Source organism: Neoarius graeffei, chromosome 21, assembly GCF_027579695.1.
Source record: "Neoarius graeffei isolate fNeoGra1 chromosome 21, fNeoGra1.pri, whole genome shotgun sequence".
NCBI lineage: Eukaryota > Metazoa > Chordata > Actinopteri > Siluriformes > Ariidae > Neoarius > Neoarius graeffei.
The window spans coordinates 63,849,280-63,873,963 of NC_083589.1; the positions used below are offsets into that span (position 1 = coordinate 63,849,280).

The window sequence follows — 24,684 nt, forward strand, 5'->3', positions numbered from 1 at the left end:
CTCCTGGGGTTTTCACACACAACAGTCTCTAGAGTTTACACAGAATGGCGCAGAAAACAAAAAACACTGAGTGAGTGAGCGACAGTTCTGTGGGTGGAAACAAACGCCTTGTTGATGAGAGAGGGTCAGAGGGAAATGGACAGATTGGGTCGAGCTTTTCTGCCAGGAAGGATATAGTAACTCATATAATCACTCTTTACAACCGTGGTGAGCAGAAAAGCATCTCAGCATGAAACAGAAGAAAGAAGAACACATTGGGTTCCACTCCTGCAGCCAAGAACAGGGATCTTAGAATCAATAAGTTCCTATTAAAGTGGCCGGTGTGTGTTTTCTGAAGCTAGCTAGCTGCCTGTAGTAAAACTGTCCATGCCCTCTGAGTGGGTGGGGCACAGGGTCTCTCTCTCCTGTAAATCACAGCTAAACTACACCATCGTGGATGCGTGTGAGCTCATGGATGTGGAACAGTGATGGCAAGATTCACTGATTTGCATCAGTGCACCAATTTAATAGGTCATGATACAATACGACTGCCCTGATTAAAAAGATTAAAAAAAAAAAAAAAAAAAAGTGTACACCGGATACAACTGGGGATGAAATCGAGATGCAATGTTTCTAATTTCTTTGCATCGGTAAAACCTGATTTCTTCACATATAATGATTTGTAGAAGCCCTGTGCCTTTATTATTGAGAAATGTGAACAATAATTTTTGATTCCTCCTTTCTAAACTTGGAGGTGTGATTTTGAGGCGTGTCCAGACGATATACAGTCCAAGAACGAAAGACTGACGCTACGTTCACACTGCAAGGCTTAATGCTCAATTCCGATTTTTTTGTGAAATCCGATTTTTTTGTGAGGTCGTTCACATTAACAAATATATGCGACTTGTATGTGATCCTCAGTATGAACGAAAAGCGACCTAAAAGTGTTCCGCATGCGCATTGCAGGATACGACGACGTCACACGCAGTGAGCATGGCCAGTGTTTACGGAAGTAAAACCGCCCGGTTGCGGTATGACCCATCCAATCTAGCTTGAATCGCTGCATCCCCCCAAATGGAAATCAGCTCCCTAACCTCTGCGTCCTTCCATTGAGAAGATTCAGAACCTTCACAGCCCGAAGCGTCCCTCGCATTGATGTCATGCGCAGGGGCGCAGATACGTTTTTTGAACTGGGGGGGACAAAGCTGCCAGCAAACCAAACCCAACCCCGATATGCCTGTCAAACTTGTGGGTTACCATAGCAACCAGGCTCGAGCTCGCAACCTGTGCAGTCTGCGCAGCTCAACCAACCGAATATCAGTCTTTGTTTTGTTTTATGTGAGTTGTTGCAACTATGTATACACTGCTGTGCACCTCAATAAACCGAATGGTAATTAGTCTTTTGATTTTTCCGTGAGGTTTGCCTTATGAGCAATTCCAGCGTTATGGACGTGACACTTGAACTCAAAATGGCAACAAATGACCCAGTGCATGTTTTATTGTCTCCCAGTATTTAAACAGGTGTTGCATATTTTAAGGCTGTACCATACTGGAGAAGTGATAGAACAAGAACAATTCCCATAGTACACCTAGGGCATGCCAGAAAATGCCAATAAAAGATGCGTTATGGATGTGACAGAAAAAGTATCACTTTTCTTGGGTGACTGTACATTTTTATCAAACTCTGTGAAATTGTAAACCTAATGTCGAAATGGAGATATCCGTTTGATAGAGGGGTCCAAGGTGAATATTAAAAAATCTCTGTTTAAAATATTTTGTATTTCATGCAGAGTTTCGGAAGGAAAAGTCAGCGTTATGGATGTGACGAAATTCCGTTACGGGTGTGACGCGTCTGAAATAGACATGGCATATGTTTAGAAAATCAGCAATTTAACCACCATAACCCTTTGAAAAACTCTCTAAATATCAGCTAAAACTATCAAAGTTCTTAAATAATATTTAGGATGGCTATTGTTTTGCTGTTTTGTGGATTTTAGCATACATTTCTGTGGCTTGTGGCAATAATATAGAATTGTACATGATCAAAGTTGATTTTAGCTTGGGTTTTACATTATAAGAAAGAAAGACTGACAGTGACATATTAGGTGATCAAAATATTTATGTATGTATTTATTTATTTGTTTATTTATTTAGTTTTAGTTTGAAATTTGGGATCTCCTGTGAGGTTGACATTTACATGGAATTGCCCTTATGCAAAGAAAGACAGCATAGACGTTTTTTCCTCCCTATAAGTGGGGGGGACCGAGCGAGGTGAATTTAAATCTGGGTGGGACGAGTCCCCCCCTCTATCTGCGCCCGTGATTATGCGCCACGTTGTTGTAACTTTTTTGAGAGACCTGCCGCCTACTTCAGCGCAGAATAGTGACGTTTGTGGCTTGTTGATGACGTGTAAGTCGGATGAATGCGACCTGGCGGTTCAGACTGAAGTCGCATATGAAAAGAGCGGATAGGAATCGGAATTAGCACCACATATCCAAACGGCCTGGGTCGGATTTGAAAAAATCGGATCTGTGTCGTTCATATTGTCAATAAAAGATCGGATACAGGTCACATATGGGCGAAAAGATCGGATTTGAGTCACTTCAGCCTGCAGTGTGAACGTAGCCTGAGACTCTGGAGGCCGCTCAACATGGCTCCAATGCCGTTTTATTTTATTCAAAATAAAAGTCCCTGTGGCTCACTTGCCATAGTGCCAACGGGATTTCAAAATAAAAGTCCCTTCCTTGTGCCAGACCCTCTTTGAGTCACATGGAGGATTATCATGTCAGAGGAAGAGCGACCATATTGAACTGCAGACCATCATAATCTTTAAATCACATCATATCGCACTGAATGGCAATGTGTTGAGTCAAATCATGTTGAATTGCACTGAATCATATCGGATCAGATTAGTAGTTTCTTCATATGTGTCTTTAATATACTGGATTGTTGCAGGGATGTGATTTGGGGCTGGTGAAATTATCTGAAAATTTTAGCCGGGGGTCTGGGGGCCGCAGGCCCCCAGCTGGTCCAGGGCAGCGGCCTGGTGGGGGGACAAGGGGGGCAAAGCCCCCCGAAGCTCCTGGGTTCTGGGGTTTTCTGACTTAAAAATTGTACTAAAATGGCAAGCAAACACACAAGAAAAAACTTGTCATGATTAACAAATTCAAGCCAATTTAATGGTCAACATGCAACTCTGACACACACGCTCACTCTCACACACTCTCACACACACACACACTCACTCTCTCTCTCACACTCACTCACTCACTCTCACCCCAAAGAACCAGCGCGAGCAGGGCCCGCTAGCCCCGCACCTTGTGACGTAATTCGCCCCGAGGCGAGCCGCGGTTTTTCTCCAACCATTCCCAGCGGAACTTTTTTTTCACTATTCTGTCGATTTCTTTAACTCGATTTGCATCTTTACGCCTCGATCACGGAGGCTGCCATCTTTCAACTCTGTTTGAAGCGAGCTTACGTACAGCTATCTAACAAGCGCGTTCATTGGTTGTTACAGAGCGATGGGCCAATCACGTACCTCGTTTCATCTTATTGATGTAATTACGTCATTTACGCAATTACGTCATTGAGATGAAACGAGGTACGTGATTGGCTCATCGCTCTGTAACAACCAATGAACGCGCTTGTTAGATAGCTGTATGTAAGCTCGCTTCAAACAGAGTTGAAAGATGGCAGCCTCCGTGATCGAGGCATAAAGATGCAAATCCGAGGCTGCCATTTTTCAAACAAAGTCAGAATGAATAGGATACGAATGTGGATGAGGGAAAAATCGGAAAAAAATTTTTCTTCAAGTTTTGAGGTGAAAAAAGCAGAATTCCGCGAATTCGCGGAAAAATCACATCCCTGTTGTTGGCAATGCATCAAGATTATCAAAATAAGGAGAAATGGGGCAAAAAAAACCCTTCTGGTTATTTTAGACCCCTCCAGCTTCAGCTGCAGACCCAAACACAGCTGAACAGATACAGTCATGATGTTACACTTCTATATGTTTGGACTAATCATCGTTTAAAAGATCCATCTACAGCCCAATCTGAACCTCCTGGTAGAAGTAACCAGGTTTCTGACTAAAATATCTTGTAGCAGAATTCAGGATACCATTCATTCCTGGACCACCAACAACAAAACGTCAGTGATTCACCATCAGAGTTTACACCAGCTTTTGTTTTTCTTGGATACAGTCGTCTTTTCTTCAGCAAAAATGCTGATCGTCAAAAACCTCACTTTCATCAGATCTCAACACACGGTTCGAGCGATGACTTTAACGCAACATTTCCAAGCAGCCTGTGATGGAGACGAGAACTAAACCATGCAATTCTGAAATCTGTAAATGAGTTACTTTTTGTTTGTTGCTGTCTTGTGAGGAATTGTCCTTATTTAACCATGTCCTCATTCTATTATAGCTCTCTTTATTCTATTTTTTTTTTTAACTTAACCTACATTTATCTATAATTTACTCTGTACTTGAGCTGCTGCAACTCCTGAATTTACCCTCATGGGGATCACTAAAGGAATATCTTCTCTTCTCTTTAGTGTCAAGCGATTGGGACGTGATCTTACCCAGCTGTCTGCTGTACTCCCTGCTGTAATAGAAGAACAGCTCCTGCTCAGGGAGAATCTCTCTGGACGTACAGAAGAACAGCTTCCCGTTATCGATATACGCCACCAGATTCTGCTCCTCCGTCGTCCTGCAAAAAATAAATAAGAACTGAAAATAACCCAAAAGCATCTGGGACTGAGATTATACTGAAAGACTTGTGATCATGGTACCTTGCTTTTCTAACAAACATCATCCAGTTGCACTCGTTTTCATCGGTTGTCACTATACAGAACTCTAAAATGTCGTTGTGGAACATCTGGGGGGGGGGGGGGGGGACAAAACCCACACACATTTGTTAGCTTTGCTTCTTTCTAGAAATCAGCTGTCGATGGAAAAATGGAAATAAATCACTGATCAAATTCATTTATTTATTTAAGGACTACGTATGTTCTGATGCGTTTTTCCCAACCTTCCAGAGTTGGGGCGTGTCTTTCTCAGTCCAGTCGGAGAGCTCAACGCTGCTGCAGTGCTGTCCAACCATCGGACCGAAGCAGGTCCTGCTGGGAATCGTCTCCCGCGCAAACACACCTGAAGAGATTACAGTGCGTGTTGGTAATCATCACATACTTTCTCCCGTCTCAGAGGTGTTTATGGTTTGTGGTTTCTGAGGAACACGTCATGCTCAAATTAAAAACATCATCTCAATCCATGCAGCACAGAAAAGCATTTGTGTCATAATGTCATGTCCTTTTAGCAGTAAATATCTCCACTGACCGTTGGGCTCATCAGCCACAGACACGCGGAGGCACAGCGGGCGGGGCAAAGAGAGGCGGGCTCTGCTCTGGATGGGCGTGTCTGGGATGAAGGTCACAGGCCCATGTTCGGGACAGTCAGAGCTGTAAGAGCGCTCACACAGAGTGCACCCTACACACACACACACATACATACATACGCATGTGTGTATATACACACGCACACACACGACAGGAAGTAATTAATGAAGGAGATACAAGATCGTTAAATTTAACAAATAATTCATCTTATTCACTGATCGAGCAAAGAGAAAGGCGTGGCCTGAAAACCGGCCGCGTGTTCCGGAAAGAACTTTCATTACATCCCAATAGGATAAAACGAGTAAAATGAGATGATGGAAAAAAAACATAAAAAAGGGGAAAAAAAATACAGCAACAGAAATACACTTCAACATTGTTAGAAAAAATAAAAACACCCCAAGAAATTTCTCTCACTCAGGAGGGAAACCCCCCCCCCAAAAAAAACCCCACCAAACAAAAACTGTTCTTTTTAAATATACTTTGCTAATTTGATTAAGACTGTACAACAGTTGCATCATGTTTACCGTTTATCATCATTTTTTTGTTGCTGTTTATGAGGGTTATTATTATTTAGATTTCTTTTCAATTTTTATACATGGATAATATTTTCCTTTTTTTCCTCTCCAGAAATTGATTATATCCTTGCTTATTTTTTTGTTTTTTATCTTTGTTTATAGATAGTTTTAACACTGTAAGAGCCAAATTTCCTTTTGGATAATGCTAATAAACCAATTCATAAAATAAATAAATATTCATTTTATTAATATTCTTCATAGCATATGAATGCTAATGCTAATAATAATGGAGAAGAGTGAAAAAATGTTTCGTGGTTGATGTGATGTGTGGAAGTTCTCTGTCTGGGGATGTGATGTTTTATGGAATATTTACAGACAGAGTCTCGAGCGTCGGCGCTTTGTTACAGATTCCTGTGTAACTTACAGACGGTGAACGCGGTGCTCAGGCCCTCCTTGTTTGTGGCAGCGTTCTCCAGCTGCAGCGTGGAGTTGACCAGGACGAGGCTGTTATCTGGGCCGAGCGAGACCTCGGCGGTGATCGGGGACACGTTTACGGGCTCCAGGCCCATGCCTGAGCTGTGCAGTGAGACAGGTTCGAGCTGAGTCTGCGGTGCCATGGCCCCGGTGAGCACCACACTGACCACGCCAGAGTTCAGCTCACCGTTAGTGTGTAGCGCTTCAGTTCCTGAGCTGCTCCCTACACGTGCACTCATGTGCTCCTGCTCCATCACCACGGGCAGCTCCAGTCCAGGGCCGTGCAGGGCCATGACGCCACCCTCCAGGCTCTCATGGGGTTGAGTCCTGCCTCCGAGAGGCTGCTGCGCATCTGCGCTCACTACCACTCCGTCCATGGTGGCCAGCTCTTCGCCCATCCCGTCAGGAGACATGGGGCTGTTCACGCGCGACTCCATCGCCAGCCCAGTGGCGTCCAGCTGCACCTCATGAGCGCCGCCCTGGTGGAGGTCGGACTGCCGCGAGTCGATGGATACCAGGCCTTGTTCTAAATGTCCACCTGGGCCGCTGTACGGGTCGAGGGATGAAGGGTTGTTGTTTGGCACCGACAAACTGGTGTCCATGTTCAGGCTGCTGGGGTGGATGTACTGCGGCGGGGGACGGTCGGCCAAATACGACAAAATACCTACGGGGGGCAGATATAAAGTCAGTTACAATCTTTTTTCCCCACTTTCTGTCCTTTTTAATTTGCTTGTTATGTTTGATAATCCAGAGTCATGTGACATGTGTCAGGCACGTTATTGGATTCTACTTCGTTATAAGTCGAGAGTGGGAACCGCCCCAGAACAAACAGTCACGAAAAACAAAAAACTTGTTTCCTGGATGTTCCACAAGATTAAATTTAATTGTAAATGGATAAAAGTAACTTTTTAATCAATAAAAGAATTGTACCGGTGAGAATATTTATGTTGTAAAAGACGAAATAAACCCCCTTCAGGACGTGCCGTTATCAGAAAATAATCAACACTGATTCAATCAACTCCAGGAAAATGTTGAATCCATCCATCATCTGTAGCCGCTCATCCTGTTCAGGGTCGCAGGCGGGCTGGAGCCTATCCCAGCTGAGTACGGGTGAGAGGCGGGGTTCACCCTGGACAAGTCGCCAGGTTATCGCAGGGCTATGGTGAATCCACTTTTTGTGTTTTATTTCTTACTAAAACTTCCAACTTCTCCGTTTTTATTTTCTTTTAACACACGTTATGGACCTCCTGCCATTTTACAAGAAAAAAAATATTCCTTGCAATGTTTTTAATTCATTCGAAACAAAAACTATTTGAGTCAGTGATCCAGAAAGAAAGAAATCTTGTTTGGTTCAGATGTCATGAGCGGAAACAACCAGCGATGAAAACGAAGCGACTGTTACCGTGACGATAAAAGTGCTCAGTCTTGTTTGTGTCATTTTGTTGAAGAATTTTGTAAAAACGTATTTAGTGGCTCGGTGATTCAGGAGCAGCGCAGTGTCACGAAATAACTAAAGTGCAGAAACAGTTTGAAATAAGGAAGGGTGAGCTCGAGCTCAATCACGTCTTAAAATTTGGTATGAGACTTTTTTTTTTTACAAGATAGCACAGGTAGAGTAACGTTTTAAACTTTCTTTTTAAATTAATCACAATTAGAAACAGCAGATTTGATCTTAAAATAAAATTTTTAAATGCATTTTATTTATCGGCGGCACGGTGGTGTAGTGGTTAGCGCTGTCGCCTCACAGCAAGAAGGTCCGGGTTCGAGCCCCGTGGCCGGCGAGGGCCTTTCTGTGTGGAGTTTGCATGTTCTCCCCGTGTCCGCGTGGGTTTCCTCCGGGTGCTCCGGTTTCCCCCACAGTCCAAAGACATGCAGGTTAGGTTAACTGGTGACTCTAAATTGAGCGTAGGTGTGAATGTGAGTGTGAATGGTTGTCTGTGTCTATGTGTCAGCCCTGTGATGACCTGGCGACTTGTCCAGGGTGAACCCCACCTTTCGCCCGTAGTCAGCTGGGATAGGCTCCAGCTCGCCTGCGACCCTGTAGAAGGATAAAGCGGCTAGAGATGTGATGTGATTTTATTTATCATTAGACGTTATTTATTTAAGAGGTTTTTTCATTCCCCCCTTTCTTATACAGCTTTTTATTTTTTTTTTACACAATGTACACCATTTTGCTTTAATTTAGTTATATCGTGATACATATTGTGTATCATAGAAAAGTATCATGATGTGATATTTCTATCGTATCGTCTCACTGTTAGTCTGAAACAAGATAATATATCGTGTTTCTGTTTTTTTTACCTGGGAGGATGTGTCTGAAATAGCTGCTCTCCAGGTGAGGGTATGGGGGAGGAGGCAGGGTGTAGTTCCTCTCTGGAAGGCCACACATGACTCCTCGGTCTCCTAACGGCCCCATGGGTAACATCAGGGACAGAGCCGAGGGCAGAGGGCCGAGAGACGGACCGAGGCTCGGGATGGCAACCGGCATTCCTATGAGAGGAGCAGAAAGAGATCAATTCATCGAGCAACAGGAACAAAATGACAATATTTAATATACAAATAGAATAGAAAAATGCAAATCCTTTATATTTATGACCAATCTACTCTTACAGTCATGTTATAAGTTGATACAAGACTAATTTACTCACTGATTATGTCGACATTATAAAGGCTGTTGTATCTTACGTCAGGAATAAAACACTCCATGTGGTGCTGTTATAGGAAAATAATCAACAGTACTGTGAGACTTTCCAGTTTCTTTCCAGTTTTCTTAGGGGTAGCACGGTGGTGTAGTGGTTAGCGCTGTCGCCTCACAGCAAGAAGGTTCTGGGTTTGAGCCCAGCGGCCGGCGAGGGCCTTTCTGTGCGGAGTTTGCATGTTCTCCCCGTGTCCGCGTGGGTTTCCTCCGGGTGCTCTGGTTTCCCCCACAGTCCAAAGACATGCAGGTTAGGTTAACGTGAGGCGGCCTTGGGCTGAGGTGCCCTTGAGCGAGGTACTGAACCCCTGACTGCTCCCCGAGCGCTCTGGTGTGGCTGCCCACTGCTCTGGGTGTGTGTGTTCACTGCTTCAGATGGGTTAAATGCAGAGGATGAATCTCACTGTGCTTGAAGTGTGCATGTGACAAAGAGTTCTTCTTTTTAAATTTTCTTATATACTAAAGAACAGGTCACACATTTTATCCATTTATAGTTACATTTAATGTTTGTGAAACAAGTTACGTTACAGTAGCTATGAACAGTCCGTACCTCACCACCCTCTTTTTTTTTAAGTTAATGAGGAAAATAATCAGCTTTGGGTTGCTAACACTAACTCTGCTTCATCACTGATTAATTTCCTATAACAGCATGACACACAGCTTCTCCCTTTTTTTTTAAATTCTTTGCAGAATGGCTTGAGCGCTGTAACCTGGAGTGGTGATGGGGTTGTGGCTGTGAGTGGGTGAGGTAGAAAGGCCCAGATGACTGGCACTGACGGAGGGCACACTGAGCTGGTCCATGCCCACCGGGCTGAGGTTCATGTCGTTCATTCTGAGCAGAAACCAGAATAAATCTCAAACACGGAGTACAAAGACAAAATATTAAAATGTTGAACTTTGGATGTTGAAATGTTATTGTGTGACAACTGGAAGCTCATTTAGAATTGGCTGCGACTCCTGATCATGATAAATGTGTGTCCTCCTGTGACGTCAGGGCATCACACAACTGCTAATAAATACTAACTCAATATAAAATATCAAGATATCAGAGAATTTTATATAAATACTGTATATTTCATCTTTCAGTTTTGCTTTAATGTTATTCTTTATTTGTATAGGTAATCGTATGGGGACGAGTAAAATTAAGGATTAATTTCATGAGTGATTTTGAAGTTTCGCGACTCGGGCAATTTCAAAACTTTGAAATGGATCCTTAATTTTACGAGGAACCATATGATTACTTGTTTATAATATACAGGGCCAAATTCATTCTTCGGAAGCCATTCAAGTTCACAACATTTGTCATTCACGTTTTCTGAACCAATCAGGGCGCGAGACTATCTTGCACATTCGAATCAGTTTCTAAAGCGTCTTTCATCATGACACGACAACACGACATGAGGATTTTGAAAGTGGTTTACAAAATTTTATTGGAACTTCTTTACAAAAGCCTGCATTACTTTGAGAGAGTCCGGTTCTTAGTTTTCCCCATTTTCTTTCCTCACTTCTGCAAGTTCTATCTAATCTAATCTAAAACTGCAATAGCACCTTGTCTAACTCACAGCAGTCATATGGCACTAGAGTGTCATTTATGTGTCTTTCTGCGGCCCATTTCTTAAACACGGAAAGCCAAAAGTTTGTACTTTTTTTGGTATTTTCATTTTCGCTTGCAGCTTTCAATTGGTTTATCCTTTCTTCATCAAGTATAGTGAAACGCGGCATTGCTGAGTCAGCCATTTTGTTGACAAAATTTGATAATTTTTGTAACCGTAACCAAGCAATGAACTAGCCAATAGTATTTCAGAAATATGGCCCCGTGTTAAGGAAAAAAGCCCTCCTTGATTGACCAATCAGAACTGAGTAATTTGGCCCTATGTATTATAAGTACAATAAGAGTTCAAGAAAGATAAAGGACCCATGACCAAGATCACCACAAACAGTGGAGCAGTCAGAGGTGTGTCCATGTTTTTGAGACATGGGGTGGCAAAGGGGGGGGCAGAAGCACACTAAGGGGTGGCAAAGGGGGGGGGCAGAAGCACACTAAGGGGTGGCAAAGGGGGCAGAAGCACACTAAGGGGTGGCAAAGGGGGGGGGGGCAGAAGCACACTAAGGGGTGGCAAGGGGGGGCAGAAGCACACTAAGGGGTGGCAAGGGGGGGGCAGAAGCACATTAAGGGGTGGCAAAGTTTATTTAAAAGGTTTGTCATGCGTTTGTGAACAATTTATAGCCAATCAACATACACAGCCTCATGAAACCACACAAATTATGAACACCACTCAGGAATAATACCTCGTAAGTCAGTTAAAAAAAAAAAAACCTGTACTAACATTTTAAACATATAAATGAAATCAGGTGCAGCAGAACAGCAAGGCTTACCTAAAAGTTTCGTTGTCACTTATGGCACTGCGAGGTTGAGTACATATTTACAACTAAAAAAAATAATATTTTCTTCAGTGAATAAATTTAATTCAGCACGAAATCACACAAACACCCGGACAGGCATGGAGGGTCAAAGCACTGGATTTCCTTCAAGAATGCAAACAACATACACGGTTAAATCAACTCATGTGTATCTTAACGCATTTACACACCAAACGATTTATAAAATTAAAATATACTTACCATCAAATCTAAAATTTAGATTTTTATAATAAAATCTAACACAATAACATCGCTAAAGAGTAAGTGAGACTCGAGGCGGGGCTACAGAATAGCCGTGTTTTAAAATAAAAGACCTGAACGAAACGTTGAACAGTAATTATGGACAGAAAAGAGGACGTGGCTTTTATTTTTAAAACCGGATATCTACACAGCCTACATACGGGAAGTAAACCGGAAGTGGAGCTCGCGAGCTGTGTTAAAAAAAAAAAAATTGCTGTGTAATCTTGCTTTGGTCAGTGCTACTGAAGAGAAGCTAAAGAAAAAAGTAAATTAATAAATAAAAATGCCGGATTATTTAGGAGCCGAGCAGCGCAAAGTCAAAGAAGAGGAAAAAGATGACGCGCCAATTCGAGGTATATTTAATTATTATTTTTAAAATGTAAAATATGAGCATTTTGTGTAGCGAGCATTTACCGATACGTTACTAACATACAGACATCTGAGCGCCGTGTAGCCATAAGTTACCATTATTTATTTTTTATCCTTATATACAAATTAAAATATAATTTAAAATGATTATATCGGTATAAAAATGGCTAATTTGATTGTTACTTACTTGGTGAATACGACGTTAGCATAACGTGGCTAATTCATCAACCCAAACAACTCATTGGGTGCAAAAGTTTGTGCCCCCATGCGTTCCTGATTCAGAGATGCCTACCCCAAATTTTGGATTTCAGTATTCTTGAAAACATTTTTCAGTATTTTGGAATGACTTTCAGTAACATTGATTTATGCGCATTTCCATTATAAAGAGGTGTATATACCAATATGTTTAACATTTAAATTATTAAAAAGAACTGTTTTGTGTGAATTGAATCAACAAAACGCGAGCAGCCATCTCAACTGAATTTCCACTCAAATTTCTAGAGCATACAATACATCACATTTTTATAAATACAATAGTGTTCCCTGTTTGCAGACATTACGGTTGACTACCAATCATTGGTATTGAATGTAACTCCTCAAAAGTATTATATTATATTGCCTGGCAAAATGTTCTACCTGTTAACGGATTCTAATAAAATAAAAAAATTCTTATTTCATGCCAAAGAGAGTCCGACATTGTTCTCTTAATGTCCCAATATATAAATACTTCAGCATAATGCTTCAGAAGAGACACTGAATAAAATGGCATTTATAATTGTATTTAAAACAGTGGAATGATCCATTTTTTGCCACAATCCCAACAGCACTAATCATAAAATTCTGTTTTTGATCAGACTACATGTACATTTGCACTTGCAACACTGAAAAGACTTTGAATTAAAGAAGTCCAGCCAGTGTTTGATATTTCAGTGAATAAAAATCAGACATGTAAAAAGAAACTGAATAAGTTTAACTCACATTTCATGGCACTAATCGGCAAGTTCAACTCCAAGCACAGGTCAACCATCACCGCTTCAGCACGGGTCACGTTCCGTGTCTTTTCATCCACAGATTTCGTAAAAAACTGCTGGATTCCCCCAGATGTACTTTCCGCCTGACTCGCCGTTTCAGTATACTCCATATGGGTTTGTAGCTGACATGCCGCGTGCAGTCATCGCGACCGCCATGAGTGATGTTAATGTCAGTTCTACACAGTTTGCAGTGCGCGTATCCATTGCCCTTTTGACTGGGTGTAACGCACGGCCATTCTACCGCATCGAAAATAGCGCGAGCAAATGTGCGGAATCTGCGCATGTCACACGCAGCATGTGCGGAACAGTGTTTCCCACAGAGCAGGTAGCAATGTGCGGTGCCCCACTGTGCCGCTGAGGGAATCGTGCGCGGTGGTGTCGTGGCGGTCGGTGGAGTCGGTCATTGGGGTGTATAATGCAAAGTGTTCACAGCGGGTGGTGTTCAAACACAGTGTTTTTCTTCAGAGTCACCTGCTGGGACTATTTTAAAGCTACAAGAAGCATTTGAGATTATTCAGTTCAAGCTAAATTCTTTTAAGTTCTTTAAGAGAAGGCAGCTAAAACAATTTTTCCCAGAACCCTGCCTGGTTTCATTCCTCGACCCAACTTTACCTTACAGGGCAGGCAATTAGTTTGCTGGGCTTGATGTTGGTGGAAAACCTGTCTTTTAAATTTATGAAAATTACTCACCAAAATTGAAATTAAAGTTTAGTTTTGACCTTAGTTTTTTGCCTTTTTGGTGGCAATCTTTCAATCATTCTTTAGTTGACATTCAAGGAATAAATTGCAAAAAACAAGCTGGAGGTTTTTATTTTAAATATTGAACTTAACACTTACCTCAACCAATACTAAAATGAAATAAATAGTATAATGTAACAACAAAATAATAAAATAAAATATCATAATTAGATGTAAGAAACCACTTAAGGTAACACCAAAGCAACGAACAATAATGAAAAAGCATTACCCTAATTGGTGCAAAGCCTGCATGCCCTATCAGAACATTTAATTCAGCTGCCAGTGTGTGCGCGTATCAGTGATGCAGTGATGGTTTATCTACTTCGCCAATAAAGCTAATAAAGATGTTTCTTAAAATATTCAGATTAGAGTTGGGCCGATTCCAGTTTTCCATGGAGTGTGACCTGCCGATACCGATTTTGGCCAATTCCGATTTCATTTTTTCAAACCACTTCACAGCGCACACACAGACTATTTTCTTTTTATCTTTTCTTTAATAGAACATTCTGCCAGATTTTCAATAATAAATTTTCAACACCTTAAAGGTTGAAAACAAACAAAAAGACATTGTTCTTTGTAAAATCTTTCTTCATGTTTGGTATTAACATATTAATTCCTGAAATAGGAAATTCACACAAACATTTTTTCTTTTCCCATCCAATATCTGGCACAAAAACAACTTCCCCCTCATATATTATTTGCCCACTGCTATGGAACACACTTTCATAAGCCTATTTAGATCTGAAAACTTCTGCCTTATAGAACAACCCATTTCTTCATTCAGTATCAAAATACAAAAATAATTTCCAGTCATACTTATACCATAGCCATTCTATCATCTTTGTCAAATGTGTATTTGTAGAGTAATTTCCAATGGAATCAAGTGCAACCAAGGCTGTAAAACAAACAAAAAGACATTTTTCTCTCTCTCTCTTTGTACAAATCTAACTAGATGTTTGGTAATAGGCTAACGGAATAATTCCTGTAATGGGAAATTCACACAACCACAAACATTTTCTTCTTTTCACATCCAATATCTGGCACAAAAAAAAATCACTATATTTGGATATCCAAATATGGTGAATTTTTTTGTTGTTGTTTTGTTAACGGCGCACGCGCTGGAGCTCGTGAGGCGCGCAGGACTGACACTGTTCTGCGCAATACAGTTGCACTATAAAGCATGTTGAAGCTGCCAGTGGAGCTGCAGTCTTCTTCTAGTTACGAATTGCGAGTATTTCCACTTTCATCTCTGTGATACACAAGTTTTGATTGGCAAAAAATCGGCATATTTTAATTCTGACCGGCTGGTTGCCGGTCATGGCCGATCACGTGAAAATCAGCTGATTCCGATCAGCAGCCGGTCAATCGGTGCACCTCTGGTTCAGATTTTATGCTTCAGACAGCATCAACTAGGCATCCCCACGAGTATAACATTTTATTTAGGCTAGTGGGAAATCCTTATTTATTGTGAATGTCAAGCCATTATTAATAACTTGCATGAATGCTGAAGCGGGATAAGCGGGATAATGCAGGCCGGTTCCTCACTATAGCCTGACTCAGGGATGTCCGTTTCATGTTAGCCAAGAAGGCTATGATAAAGCTCATCACGAGCACGACATAGGCTACCTTTTAAAATAAGGGGTTGGAGGCGAATCGGGAAGGCTGCGTACACGTCTCTCTCTCTCTCTCTGTGTACACGCCTCTCTCTCTCCCTGTGTACACGCCTCTCTCTCTCCCTGTGGACACGCCTCTCCGTCTCTGTGTGTGGGTGTGCGCGTGAACGAGAAGAGAGAGCACTTAGGTGGGGTTTACATTAGACCGTATCAGCGGATCATCAGATTAACGTTTTTAAAACGATTAGTGTGCACACAGCAACACCAATACACGGATACGCTCGGCTCCGCAGGCATCCTGCGCTCCAAATCACTCCGCCCTGAACAGCGAGTGCCCTCTGGAGGGTGCGCACTCCGGTCCTGCGCAGCTCACAGAGCGCGCGAGTGAAGCGCACGAGCAGTGATTCGGGACTGAGCCGCTGTGTGTGTGATCCCAGTGCATATCACTTACCACTTGCAAGTGGAAGGATGGCAAGCCTAAAGACAATCATAACTACACAATGGGCAGTATTTGCATCAGTATTTGCAGTATTTTCATACTTTTATACTCTTTAATGAAAGGTCGCAGTCGCGTCACATGACCAATGCCAGCGAATCAGGAAGGTGGATGTCACAGTGACGTTGTCCAATGACGACGCCAGCTAGAGCTCAGCACAGCGTATCCGCGTATCTCAATGTTTACACAGCACCGGACCAGACACGATCTGGATTGAATACGTGGACCCTGGCGGATTCCCGTTTCCCGGCGTTTCCAGGCGGTTTAATGTAAACGGGCAGTGTATCTGCGAAGAAAACGAGACAGATACGGTCTAATGTAAACTTGGCCTATGAATGAACGGAACAATACGCAACGGAATTTTTTTTTTTTTTTTTCAAAATCGTGAGTCTGATTGTGTGGCGCTAGGAATCCATTGTGTGGCGCTGCGCAACACAACGGTCTATGTATGGGAAACCCTGCGGAATCTGCAAGTCATACACAGCATGTGCGGTTGTTGTAAAATAAATAGCCGTGAATCGCGCATGGATTGAAAAAGTCGCTTGGACATTTAAAAACAACTCACTGGAATTTTTTAAGACTTTATAATAATTCCGTACAGAATAACACCGTTTGCCGTAACATCGTATTTACGTAACTTTTCCGTACAAAATACGGCCAATCCGTACTAGTAGGCATCTCTGCTGATTCGAAAAGTGGACATTATTTTAGACTATATTTACAAAAGTATTCAATTTATAATCTGTTACTTATTCAAGGAGTTGGATCAGTTGATGGTTTCTTTATTTTCAAGCTGAAATTTTACTCACACTTAAATTTAGTTAATTAAATTAACCACCAGATTGTGTCTCATGAAAGTGTTTAAAGCCGTTTCTGTCGGAAGATCTCTGAGGGCTTCAGGGTTCTGCTGCCAGTTTGTTACTCGATGTGGTTTTCTGGTTATTGTTCTCACAAGTTTTGTGCTGCAATCACGTCAGTTCAGTGTCGAATCCATGGAGTCGTTTTCGTTCAAGTCCCACAGTGCTCGGCTTCGAGCCGAAAATCTGCGTGAAGGTGAAAGGTGGAGTTTTGGAAGCTGAGGTCACAGGTGAAGAGGAGAGAGAGAGAGAGAGAGAGAGAGAGAGAGAGTGGAAGACTGAAGCGCCGCTGCACTGAGGCCCCCCCGCCCCCCAATATCCTGATGCACTGTTACAATAAACTGCCTTGGTCACAACCGGCCGTACGGCGCGCGCTGCTACAGCCGGTCTACGTGCAAAAACCGCAAGAAACGCACGGAGGGCGCGCGTGCTGATTTTCGAGCTGCAGAGGTTCTTCATGTCAAACAAACTGTACGGGCGCTTCCGGTTTTTTCAGGTTGCAGGACAAACTTACGGCCAACGTGTCTTTCTCCATGAACAAAAAAAAACGCAGCGATTTGGGAAACGCAAAAAATCGTACGTCCGGTTGTGACCTAGGCTTAAAATGATGACATTAAAAAAAAACTAATGAAAAGTATGTTGGTTTATGAAAATGATTCAGTCAAATGTTTTAAAACTAGTAATATTCAAATTTGTAAAATAGTTAATTGTTAAATTATTTTTGGAGATATTAAAATATCAACTCGTTAATTTTTATGTTGTGGTGATGTCGGGACTGTTTTGAATGTCTTTAACGTTTTTGTTAAAAAAAAAGACATTTTATGAAAATAGCACAGCTGATTTAGATGTTAGATTTTGGACTTTTTTTTAATCTTTTCAAGCAAATTTCAGACATCTGTATCTGTTAAATTGAATATTTTTTTTAAATTACTTTCTTTTACTGTTAAATAGTTTTGTTACTGTGAACATGAAAATATCAAGATTTAAATTGTTCTTTTTTTAGAGAAGCTTTGTTCCACATGTAACACTGTTTTTCTGACAGTTTGTTTTCTTTAAGTATCAGGATAATGTTTTAAATTCAAATTGCTCTTTTGTAATATACCATAGCTCAAAGAAAAGAAATTTAAAAAAGTCACGTTTCCTGATATTTTGGCACTCTGCTCTGTCAGTGCACCTGTTCCAGTTAATAGCCACATAATGTTGGTTGAAATGAATTTATTTTCACTTTGTGTAATCGACTAGATTCTTTAAGAAGCTGATTTTTTTTTTTTTCCCCCTCTAGCTTTGGATGAAGGAGACATCGCTCTTCTCAAGACTTATGTGAGGACCCTTTTGATTAGACGTCACTGCTGTGTACATTGTTTGAAATGATTAAAAGTGATAAGCATGTGTTTTTTTTTTTTAAATAAATATGTACAGGGTCAGAGCACATACTCTCGTCAGATCAAGCAGGTAGAGGACGACATCCAGCAGCTCCTCAAGAAGATCAACGAGCTGACAGGTAGGTGTGAGACGAGACTGCGTGTGGAAACAGGTTACACACAGAGAGAGAAATGTCCTGTTAGTCGCCGTGTTGTAGTAAAACGTGCGCTCGGATCCTGCAGGCATTAAGGAGTCTGATACGGGCTTGGCTCCTCCTGCCCTATGGGACCTGGCTGCTGATAAACAGACGCTGCAGAGCGAACAGCCGCTACAGGTGGCCAGGTACGAGCTTTTTTACATTCTTATTCATGTGAAGAGTTTACGTTCCCTGAGTGCGCTGATTAATGATCTCTGCACAAATCGGGTTATCGGAGAGAAAGAAAACACTAAAATAAAATATAGTTTTCTCAGAAGAGGATGGAGAAAAACACTGACGTGGCTGTAAGCGTGTCCGGACACGGCTTCAGGGTGTGCTGTTCTAGGAAACTAATCAGTGAAACTAAGCGTTCTGACTTCCTGTTAATCAGCATCATGAAGCTGTACTGTTTCTGCCTGTTCAGGTGCACGAAGATTATCAATGCTGACTCTGAGGATCCGAAGTACATCATTAACGTGAAGCAGTTTGCCAAGTTCGTGGTGGATCTGAGCGATCAAGTCGCCCCGACTGACATCGAGGAGGGAATGAGAGTCGGGTACGAAACCAAGAGGAGGAGAAACCATTACGATATTATCCCCAGGATGTTTCTGTAAAACTGACGCTTTGTTTCGTCTTGTCTTCTAGCGTCGACAGAAACAAGTACCAGATCCACATTCCACTTCCTCCTAAAATCGACCCCACTGTGACCATGATGCAGGTGAGGAACCGGTCGAGAACTGGTGATGACTCAGAAAGAAAACTAAAAACGGGTCGCGATGTTCAATGATGTGTTTTTTCCCCTGTGTATGTTAAATATTTTGGATAAATGTGTGTGGGTGAACAGGTTGAGGAGAAACCAGATGTGACCTACAGTGATGTTGGAGGATGTAAAGAGCAGATTGAGAAGCTCAGGGAAGTGGTGGAGACGCCACTGCTGCATGTACGTCATCATGTGAACAAAAAAAAAAAACCCTCCTGTCTGTGTGTTAGTTCCCCGTGTGAACCTGTTGGTCTCTTCCTGTTCAGCCGGAGCGCTTCGTGAACCTGGGCATCGAACCTCCTAAAGGCGTGCTGCTGTTTGGACCTCCAGGAACGGGGAAGACTCTGTGTGCTCGCGCCGTGGCCAATCGCACGGACGCCTGCTTCATCAGGGTCATCGGCTCGGAGCTGGTCCAGAAATATGTGGGAGAGGTGAGGGGGTCGCCGCTGTCCGCGCTGAGACCACCACACACTCGGCGTCGCTAATGCTAACGCAGACCGTTTTCTCTGTAGGGAGCTCGCATGGTGCGGGAACTGTTTGAGATGGCCAGGACCAAGAAGGCGTGTCTTATCTTCTTTGATGAAATCGATGCTATTGGAGGTAACGATTCGTGTTCATCACCTTCATTAATGTGAGTTTATTACACAGACCCTGACATCGTCGTGTGGATGAATCTGGAATGATCGAGCTGGGGAAGTGTTTAACACTGGAAGCCCTGCCCCCTTTTCCTGATTAAAAGATGCTCCGATGTGGCATTCTCACTTTATCAGTGTGGTTTTGACTCAACTAACGAATATTAGCTCTGAGTTCACACTGTTCACGGCTATTAGGCGGGTTCTTTTCTCCCCCAGAACAGTTAGCTGGGTTTAACGTGAACAATTCCCACCCATGTTCACAAGTCTCCGCCCACAGGATCTTTGATTGCAGTGTTTGTAAAATAACTGACAGGACGCACATCCAAGCACAACCTTCTGGACCAGAATTCCGTTTCCCAAACAGAGTTTCTCAGTAAATTAATACGTTTTTGTGAAGGCAGTGACTTAATCCACTGGGCTTTTATTTTTAAAAATAATCTTCTACATGTCTTTGAGATTTATTTATACAATTAAGGAATTAAACTTTTGCACCTTTAAATATAATCCTACTTAACCATTTTTGTCTTTTAAAAAAAGTATTAAAAAAAATTGATTTTGGCTGAGAAAAGTTGAAATAACCTGACAACGAAGTGTCAAATCCAACATTAAGAATAATTTTTAATAGCAATAATCATTAGAAAGTGATTGAGTCTGTTTGTTGGTCAGCACAGACAAATCACGTGCATGGCAGGGTCTGTTTGTTTTATTTATGGTGGGTCGTATTATTGTGATTTATTACCTCAAATCAAGGTACAATCTCGACTCTTCCTGAAGAAGGGTTAATTTTTGGGAGTCCCCCCCCCCCAAAAAAAGTCATCCATGTCTTGCATCGTTGTGTCCGTGATCTCTAAAGCCGGACTGTAGCAGATTAAATGGCGTTGTTTTAGCGCCAGTGTTGTCTGATGCACTGATGTCATGACCCTTTGCAGGAGCGCGCTTTGATGACGGGGCTGGAGGAGATAACGAGGTTCAGAGGACCATGCTGGAGCTCATCAACCAGCTGGACGGATTCGACCCCAGAGGAAACATCAAGGTCCTGATGGCCACCAACCGACCTGACACTCTGGACCCGGCTCTCATGAGACCCGGTCGTCTGGACCGAAAGATCGAGTTCAGCCTGCCGGACCTGGAGGTGAGGACGGTGCAGCTCATGCTGTGTGTTCACATGCTGGTCAGGGATCTCTCTGGGTTATACACTGTAAGGATAAACACACCGACGCCATTTTAAAAAGCGTAACATTAGAGCTCGGAGTTTCATCTTGGACTCGACGCTGATCCCCTAATGATAGTTGAATTGAATTGAAGGCCTTTATCATTGCACAGCTGTACAACGAAATTTCAGTGCAACTCAAGTGGTACACCTAATATAAAAGTCTAATATCAAATAAGTAATAGGGGGCGTCGTGGCACCGTACCATAAATCCGGGGACACGGGTTCGATTCCGACCCGAGGTCATTTCCCGATCCCTCCCCGTCTCTCTCCCACTCATTTCCTGTCTCTACACTGTCCTATCCAATAAAAAGGTGAAAAAGCCCAAAAATATATTTAATTTTATTACTTTTTTTAAAGTGCTGTTTATTTTAATATAAAATTAAAAATATTAAAACAGCACACACTTTAAAAAAAAAAAAAAAGGCTAATATAAAAAGTAATACAAATTATAAAACAGCACTTCAATAGTGAAATCAGAGATGTGATTGAGACGTGCTGAAAGAACATTTGCATTAATCTGTGGTTCAGTTCAGAGCATCAGACCAACGTCTGTCTGATTCTGGTCCTCCAGTAATCGGCTTGTTACTGCAAGAGGTCGTGTGTTTAGATCCCACTTAACAGCTTGAAAGTAGAGAGCAAGTGTTCAGGTAAACAAAACTATCGACAAGGTCAGGAACGGAAGTTTCAACGGTTTGTAGAAGAATTATCAGCGTAGCTTTCTAACTTTACTTTCAGCTCATTGTTACAGGAAAAAAAATTTTAAATCACAAAGGGATTGACTCAACGGCCGGGGTTTGATCAACATGGCGACTTCGTGACGCATGTCCACCAGAAGAACCTCGTAAAAAGCACTTACTGTAATTCTAACACCTCCATAATAAAAGCTTTCCAGGTATAGAGTTATTTTTGTAAGTTTTGGCTCCATGTTGAAAATGCAGACAATTGACCATGATGACAACGTGCAGCTCAGCCCCCCAGTCAGTTGTGTGTGTGTGTGTGTGTGTGTGTGTGTGAGAGAGAGAGATAAAGGCGTCGAATTCTAAAACTCTAATCAGACATTTTTGTAACTGATATTTCTATTTTTGTGAACTGGCAACAATCCGTGATTCAACAGACTTCACTTTTATGACGTTTAAATCTCACTTGACGAGATAACGCATACAATCCCGTTGCCATAGCAACATGATTCTCGCTGTCTAAAAAGATCGCTTTGAGTGAATAAAAACGACCAAAAGCATGTAACATAAAATGATCCATCAGCCATCGATGCGCTATAGTTAGTACGTGTTAGTCATTGCAGTAAATTTTGTTTATATGTTCAACATGTAGCAAACCGTATAAAATAACTCTATACCCGGAAAACTTTTATTATGGAGCTGTTGGAGTTAAAATTACAGCAAGTGCTTTTGAGGTTCTTTTGGTGGACATGCGTCATGAAGTCCCCAGGTTGATCCAAACACCGTCTGCTGAGTCAATCCCTTTGTGATTTTTTTTTTTTCCCCTCCTGTAAAAATGAGCTGAAAGTAAACTTAGAAAGCTACGCTGGTAATTCTTCTAGAAAAGGAAAGAGATGAAGCGCTAGAAACTGCTGAAACTTCTGTTCCTGACCTTGTTGAGGGTTTTGTTTACGTGAACTTACTTTCTACTTTTGTGCTGCTAAGCAGGATCCAATCACATGACCTCTCACTGCAAATAGCTGATTATAGATTAAATATTGAATATGAAAATTTTTCATATCCAAGAAACTACTACAGAGACCACAATCAGAATCACTCAAACATCTTCAGAGCGCCGTAGATTTAAAGGAAAGAAAATGCATCATGACTCTTCTTTCTCCAGGGCCGCACTCACATCTTCAAGATTCACGCTCGCTCCATGAGTGTAGAGCGAGACATCCGGTTCGAGCTGCTGGCACGCCTCTGTCCCAACAGCACAGGTACAGCCGCTTTAATCCTGAACTCCAGTTGCTGTTCCTTTTTCCACTACAGCTGAAATCCCAGACTGAACTGCTTGTGTTTGTACGCCTTGTTGTCTAGGGGCGGAGATCCGGAGCGTGTGCACAGAGGCGGGCATGTTTGCCATCAGAGCTCGCAGGAAAATCGCCACAGAGAAAGATTTCCTCGAAGCTGTGAATAAAGTCATTAAATCCTATGCCAAGTTCAGCGCTACACCCCGGTACATGACCTACAACTGAACCTGCTCCCCCCTGCAGCTTTACAGAGGAATAGTCAGGCCCGGTCATCGTTTGATTCTTTGCGTGTTATAATTAATAAAAATGTACCACACTTACTCCTGTGATCCTGAGCATTTAAAAATATGAAAAGGCACAAAGTTTCAGATCTTAAATTTCTTTTATTCAACAAAATATCTCAAAAAGCTTCGGTTTTAAATTTCTCTAACAGTGTTTCATATCCAGCTTCTCTCTCTCTCTCACACACACACACACACACACACTTTAAAAACATTCAGCAGAATATTTTTACATGTTCAAGAAACAAGTTGTGGAACTTCAGACCGAGGCTGTGGGTGAAGTCAACAGCAGCATTTAGTTTAATATTCAGTCTCAAAGCCGTTCTCTGGATTATAAATCAACACCAAATACAAAACTGACACACGGTGAAGCGTCTTACTCCTACATTTGATCTTTCACAATTTATAGTTGAAATACTAAACCTGTAACAGCTTCATCACAATGTCACCAGTAACACAAACCACCACTCACTGTAACCATAGCAACACTCATACCTGCTAATTAATTCAGTCCAGCTTTATTATTCCCAGTAACGCAGATAAATAAAGTGTTTCAGTCTGGTGTCGACCTCATATTCACACACTGGCACTTTACAGCAGGTTTGTTTTTCTCCATTTGTCTGCAAACGTGTGATCTGATTGATTGATTGGTCGGGATGTAAATAAATGCCTCTTGTCAATGAAAAGTGTGATATTACTGAATTACTCATTTGCTTAATTATAAAAGTCATTATTTGTGTTTTGGTGACTGTAATCATCTATAATTTATTAATACTATTTGTTTTGGTGACATTTTAAATCGTTTGAATAAAATGTTACCAAAAGAAATCTCACAATTTATAATTTTTTTTCCAGTTCATATCAATTTTTTTAAATTAATTAAAAATGCCACAGGAAATATAAAGCCAGTAGTGCATTTAAAGCTTCTGCCGGGGGGTAAATAATCAAGGGTGAAAACACAAACCATTGTGGGTTTTTTTTTTCTTCCTTAGGAAAAATAAAATATTGCTAAAGAGGTATACAAGCCCAAACGTACGGGGTGTGTGTGTACAGTATCATGTTCCTAAAGAATGCGTTTTCCTCACATTATCTTCACGCAAACATGTGAGTTTAAAGGCAGGACGTGTTACAGGTCTGACTGATTACTGTCTCATTGCTTTTTTGTTTCAAAATGCTTTTATACTCAAAACTCCCTCATTCCACACTTCCAACACTCAGCATTCCAGAAGTGTGGTTCCTGTGTGCTCACTGGCTGGCAGGGCAGGAGGAGAGCGCCCTCGTGTGTTGGCAGTGCAGTACAGCATCATGGACGGTGGGGAAGACCATGTCCAGGGTCACAGGGGAACTGAAGAACTGCAGAGTCCTGAGATCAGACAGCAGAGTTCCTGTCCAACATCACACACACGATCAGTACACAGCATGGTTTTACTTATTTATTATTATTTACAT

At 41.8% G+C, this 24,684-nt stretch overlaps 3 protein-coding genes and 1 long non-coding RNA gene across 12 annotated transcripts in view; 2 read left to right on the forward strand and 2 right to left on the reverse strand.

Annotated features, from left to right (window-relative positions):
- LOC132869935 (uncharacterized) overlaps positions 1-10,089 on the forward strand; it is a 16,776-nt gene extending 6,687 nt beyond the window's left edge. For 2 of the 5 annotated variants that reach the window (XR_009651023.1, XR_009651020.1), the window contains 5 exons: positions 4,531-4,763; positions 5,014-5,139; positions 5,292-5,435; positions 6,312-7,043; positions 9,745-10,089. This is a non-coding gene — a long non-coding RNA (uncharacterized LOC132869935). Of the gene's footprint in view, positions 1-4,530; positions 4,764-5,013; positions 5,150-5,291; positions 5,436-6,311; positions 7,044-9,744 lie in introns of all 5 variants that reach the window. The other 3 variants (XR_009651021.1, XR_009651024.1, XR_009651022.1) reach the window with 3 other exon arrangements.
- The window catches only part of prdm4 (PR domain containing 4), a 13,695-nt gene extending 1,932 nt beyond the window's left edge, over positions 1-11,763 (reverse strand). For 3 of the 5 annotated variants that reach the window (XM_060903499.1, XM_060903498.1, XM_060903495.1), the window contains exons 1-9: positions 11,677-11,763; positions 11,431-11,580; positions 9,765-9,886; positions 8,661-8,849; positions 6,310-7,023; positions 5,312-5,461; positions 5,007-5,125; positions 4,768-4,853; positions 4,558-4,685 (exon numbers count right to left, since the gene is read on the reverse strand). In XM_060903499.1, the coding sequence (XP_060759482.1) occupies positions 4,558-4,685; positions 4,768-4,853; positions 5,007-5,125; positions 5,312-5,461; positions 6,310-7,023; positions 8,661-8,849; positions 9,765-9,885 (1,507 nt within the window). In that variant the 5' untranslated portion in view covers position 9,886; positions 11,431-11,580; positions 11,677-11,763. Of the gene's footprint in view, positions 1-4,557; positions 4,686-4,767; positions 4,854-5,006; positions 5,126-5,311; positions 5,462-6,309; positions 7,024-8,660; positions 8,850-9,764; positions 10,109-11,430; positions 11,581-11,676 lie in introns of those variants that run through there. The other 2 variants (XM_060903496.1, XM_060903497.1) reach the window with 2 other exon arrangements.
- A 134-nt stretch (positions 11,764-11,897) lies between these two features.
- psmc2 (proteasome 26S subunit, ATPase 2) lies at positions 11,898-23,921 on the forward strand. The gene is made up of 12 exons (XM_060903501.1): positions 11,898-12,068; positions 18,102-18,139; positions 18,239-18,320; positions 18,424-18,523; positions 18,802-18,933; positions 19,023-19,095; positions 19,222-19,317; positions 19,404-19,568; positions 19,650-19,737; positions 20,702-20,904; positions 22,825-22,921; positions 23,022-23,921. Exons 1-12 carry the CDS (start codon positions 11,999-12,001, stop codon positions 23,177-23,179), a joined length of 1,302 nt encoding a protein of 433 aa, XP_060759484.1. The 5' UTR covers positions 11,898-11,998; the 3' UTR covers positions 23,180-23,921.
- The window catches only part of slc26a5 (solute carrier family 26 member 5), an 86,744-nt gene continuing 85,377 nt past the window's right edge, over positions 23,318-24,684 (reverse strand). Inside the window, exon 19 of the mRNA XM_060903500.1 lies at positions 23,318-24,620. Coding sequence (XP_060759483.1) covers positions 24,481-24,620 — 140 coding nt within the window. The 3' untranslated portion in view covers positions 23,318-24,480. The remainder of the gene's footprint in view (positions 24,621-24,684) is intronic.

What these genes read in the sequence shown, in the direction of transcription:
- psmc2 (XM_060903501.1), top strand. Translation starts at nt 11,999, where the DNA reads ATGCCGGATTATTTAGGAGCCGAGCAGCGCAAAGTCAAAGAAGAGGAA. An exon ending in CAGCCGCTACAGGTGGCCAG is followed by an intron (nt 18,524 to 18,801) that starts GTACGAGCTTTT and finishes CTGCCTGTTCAG; the next exon opens with GTGCACGAAGATTATCAATG. An exon ending in TCAGCCTGCCGGACCTGGAG is followed by an intron (nt 20,905 to 22,824) that starts GTGAGGACGGTG and finishes TTCTTTCTCCAG; the next exon opens with GGCCGCACTCACATCTTCAA.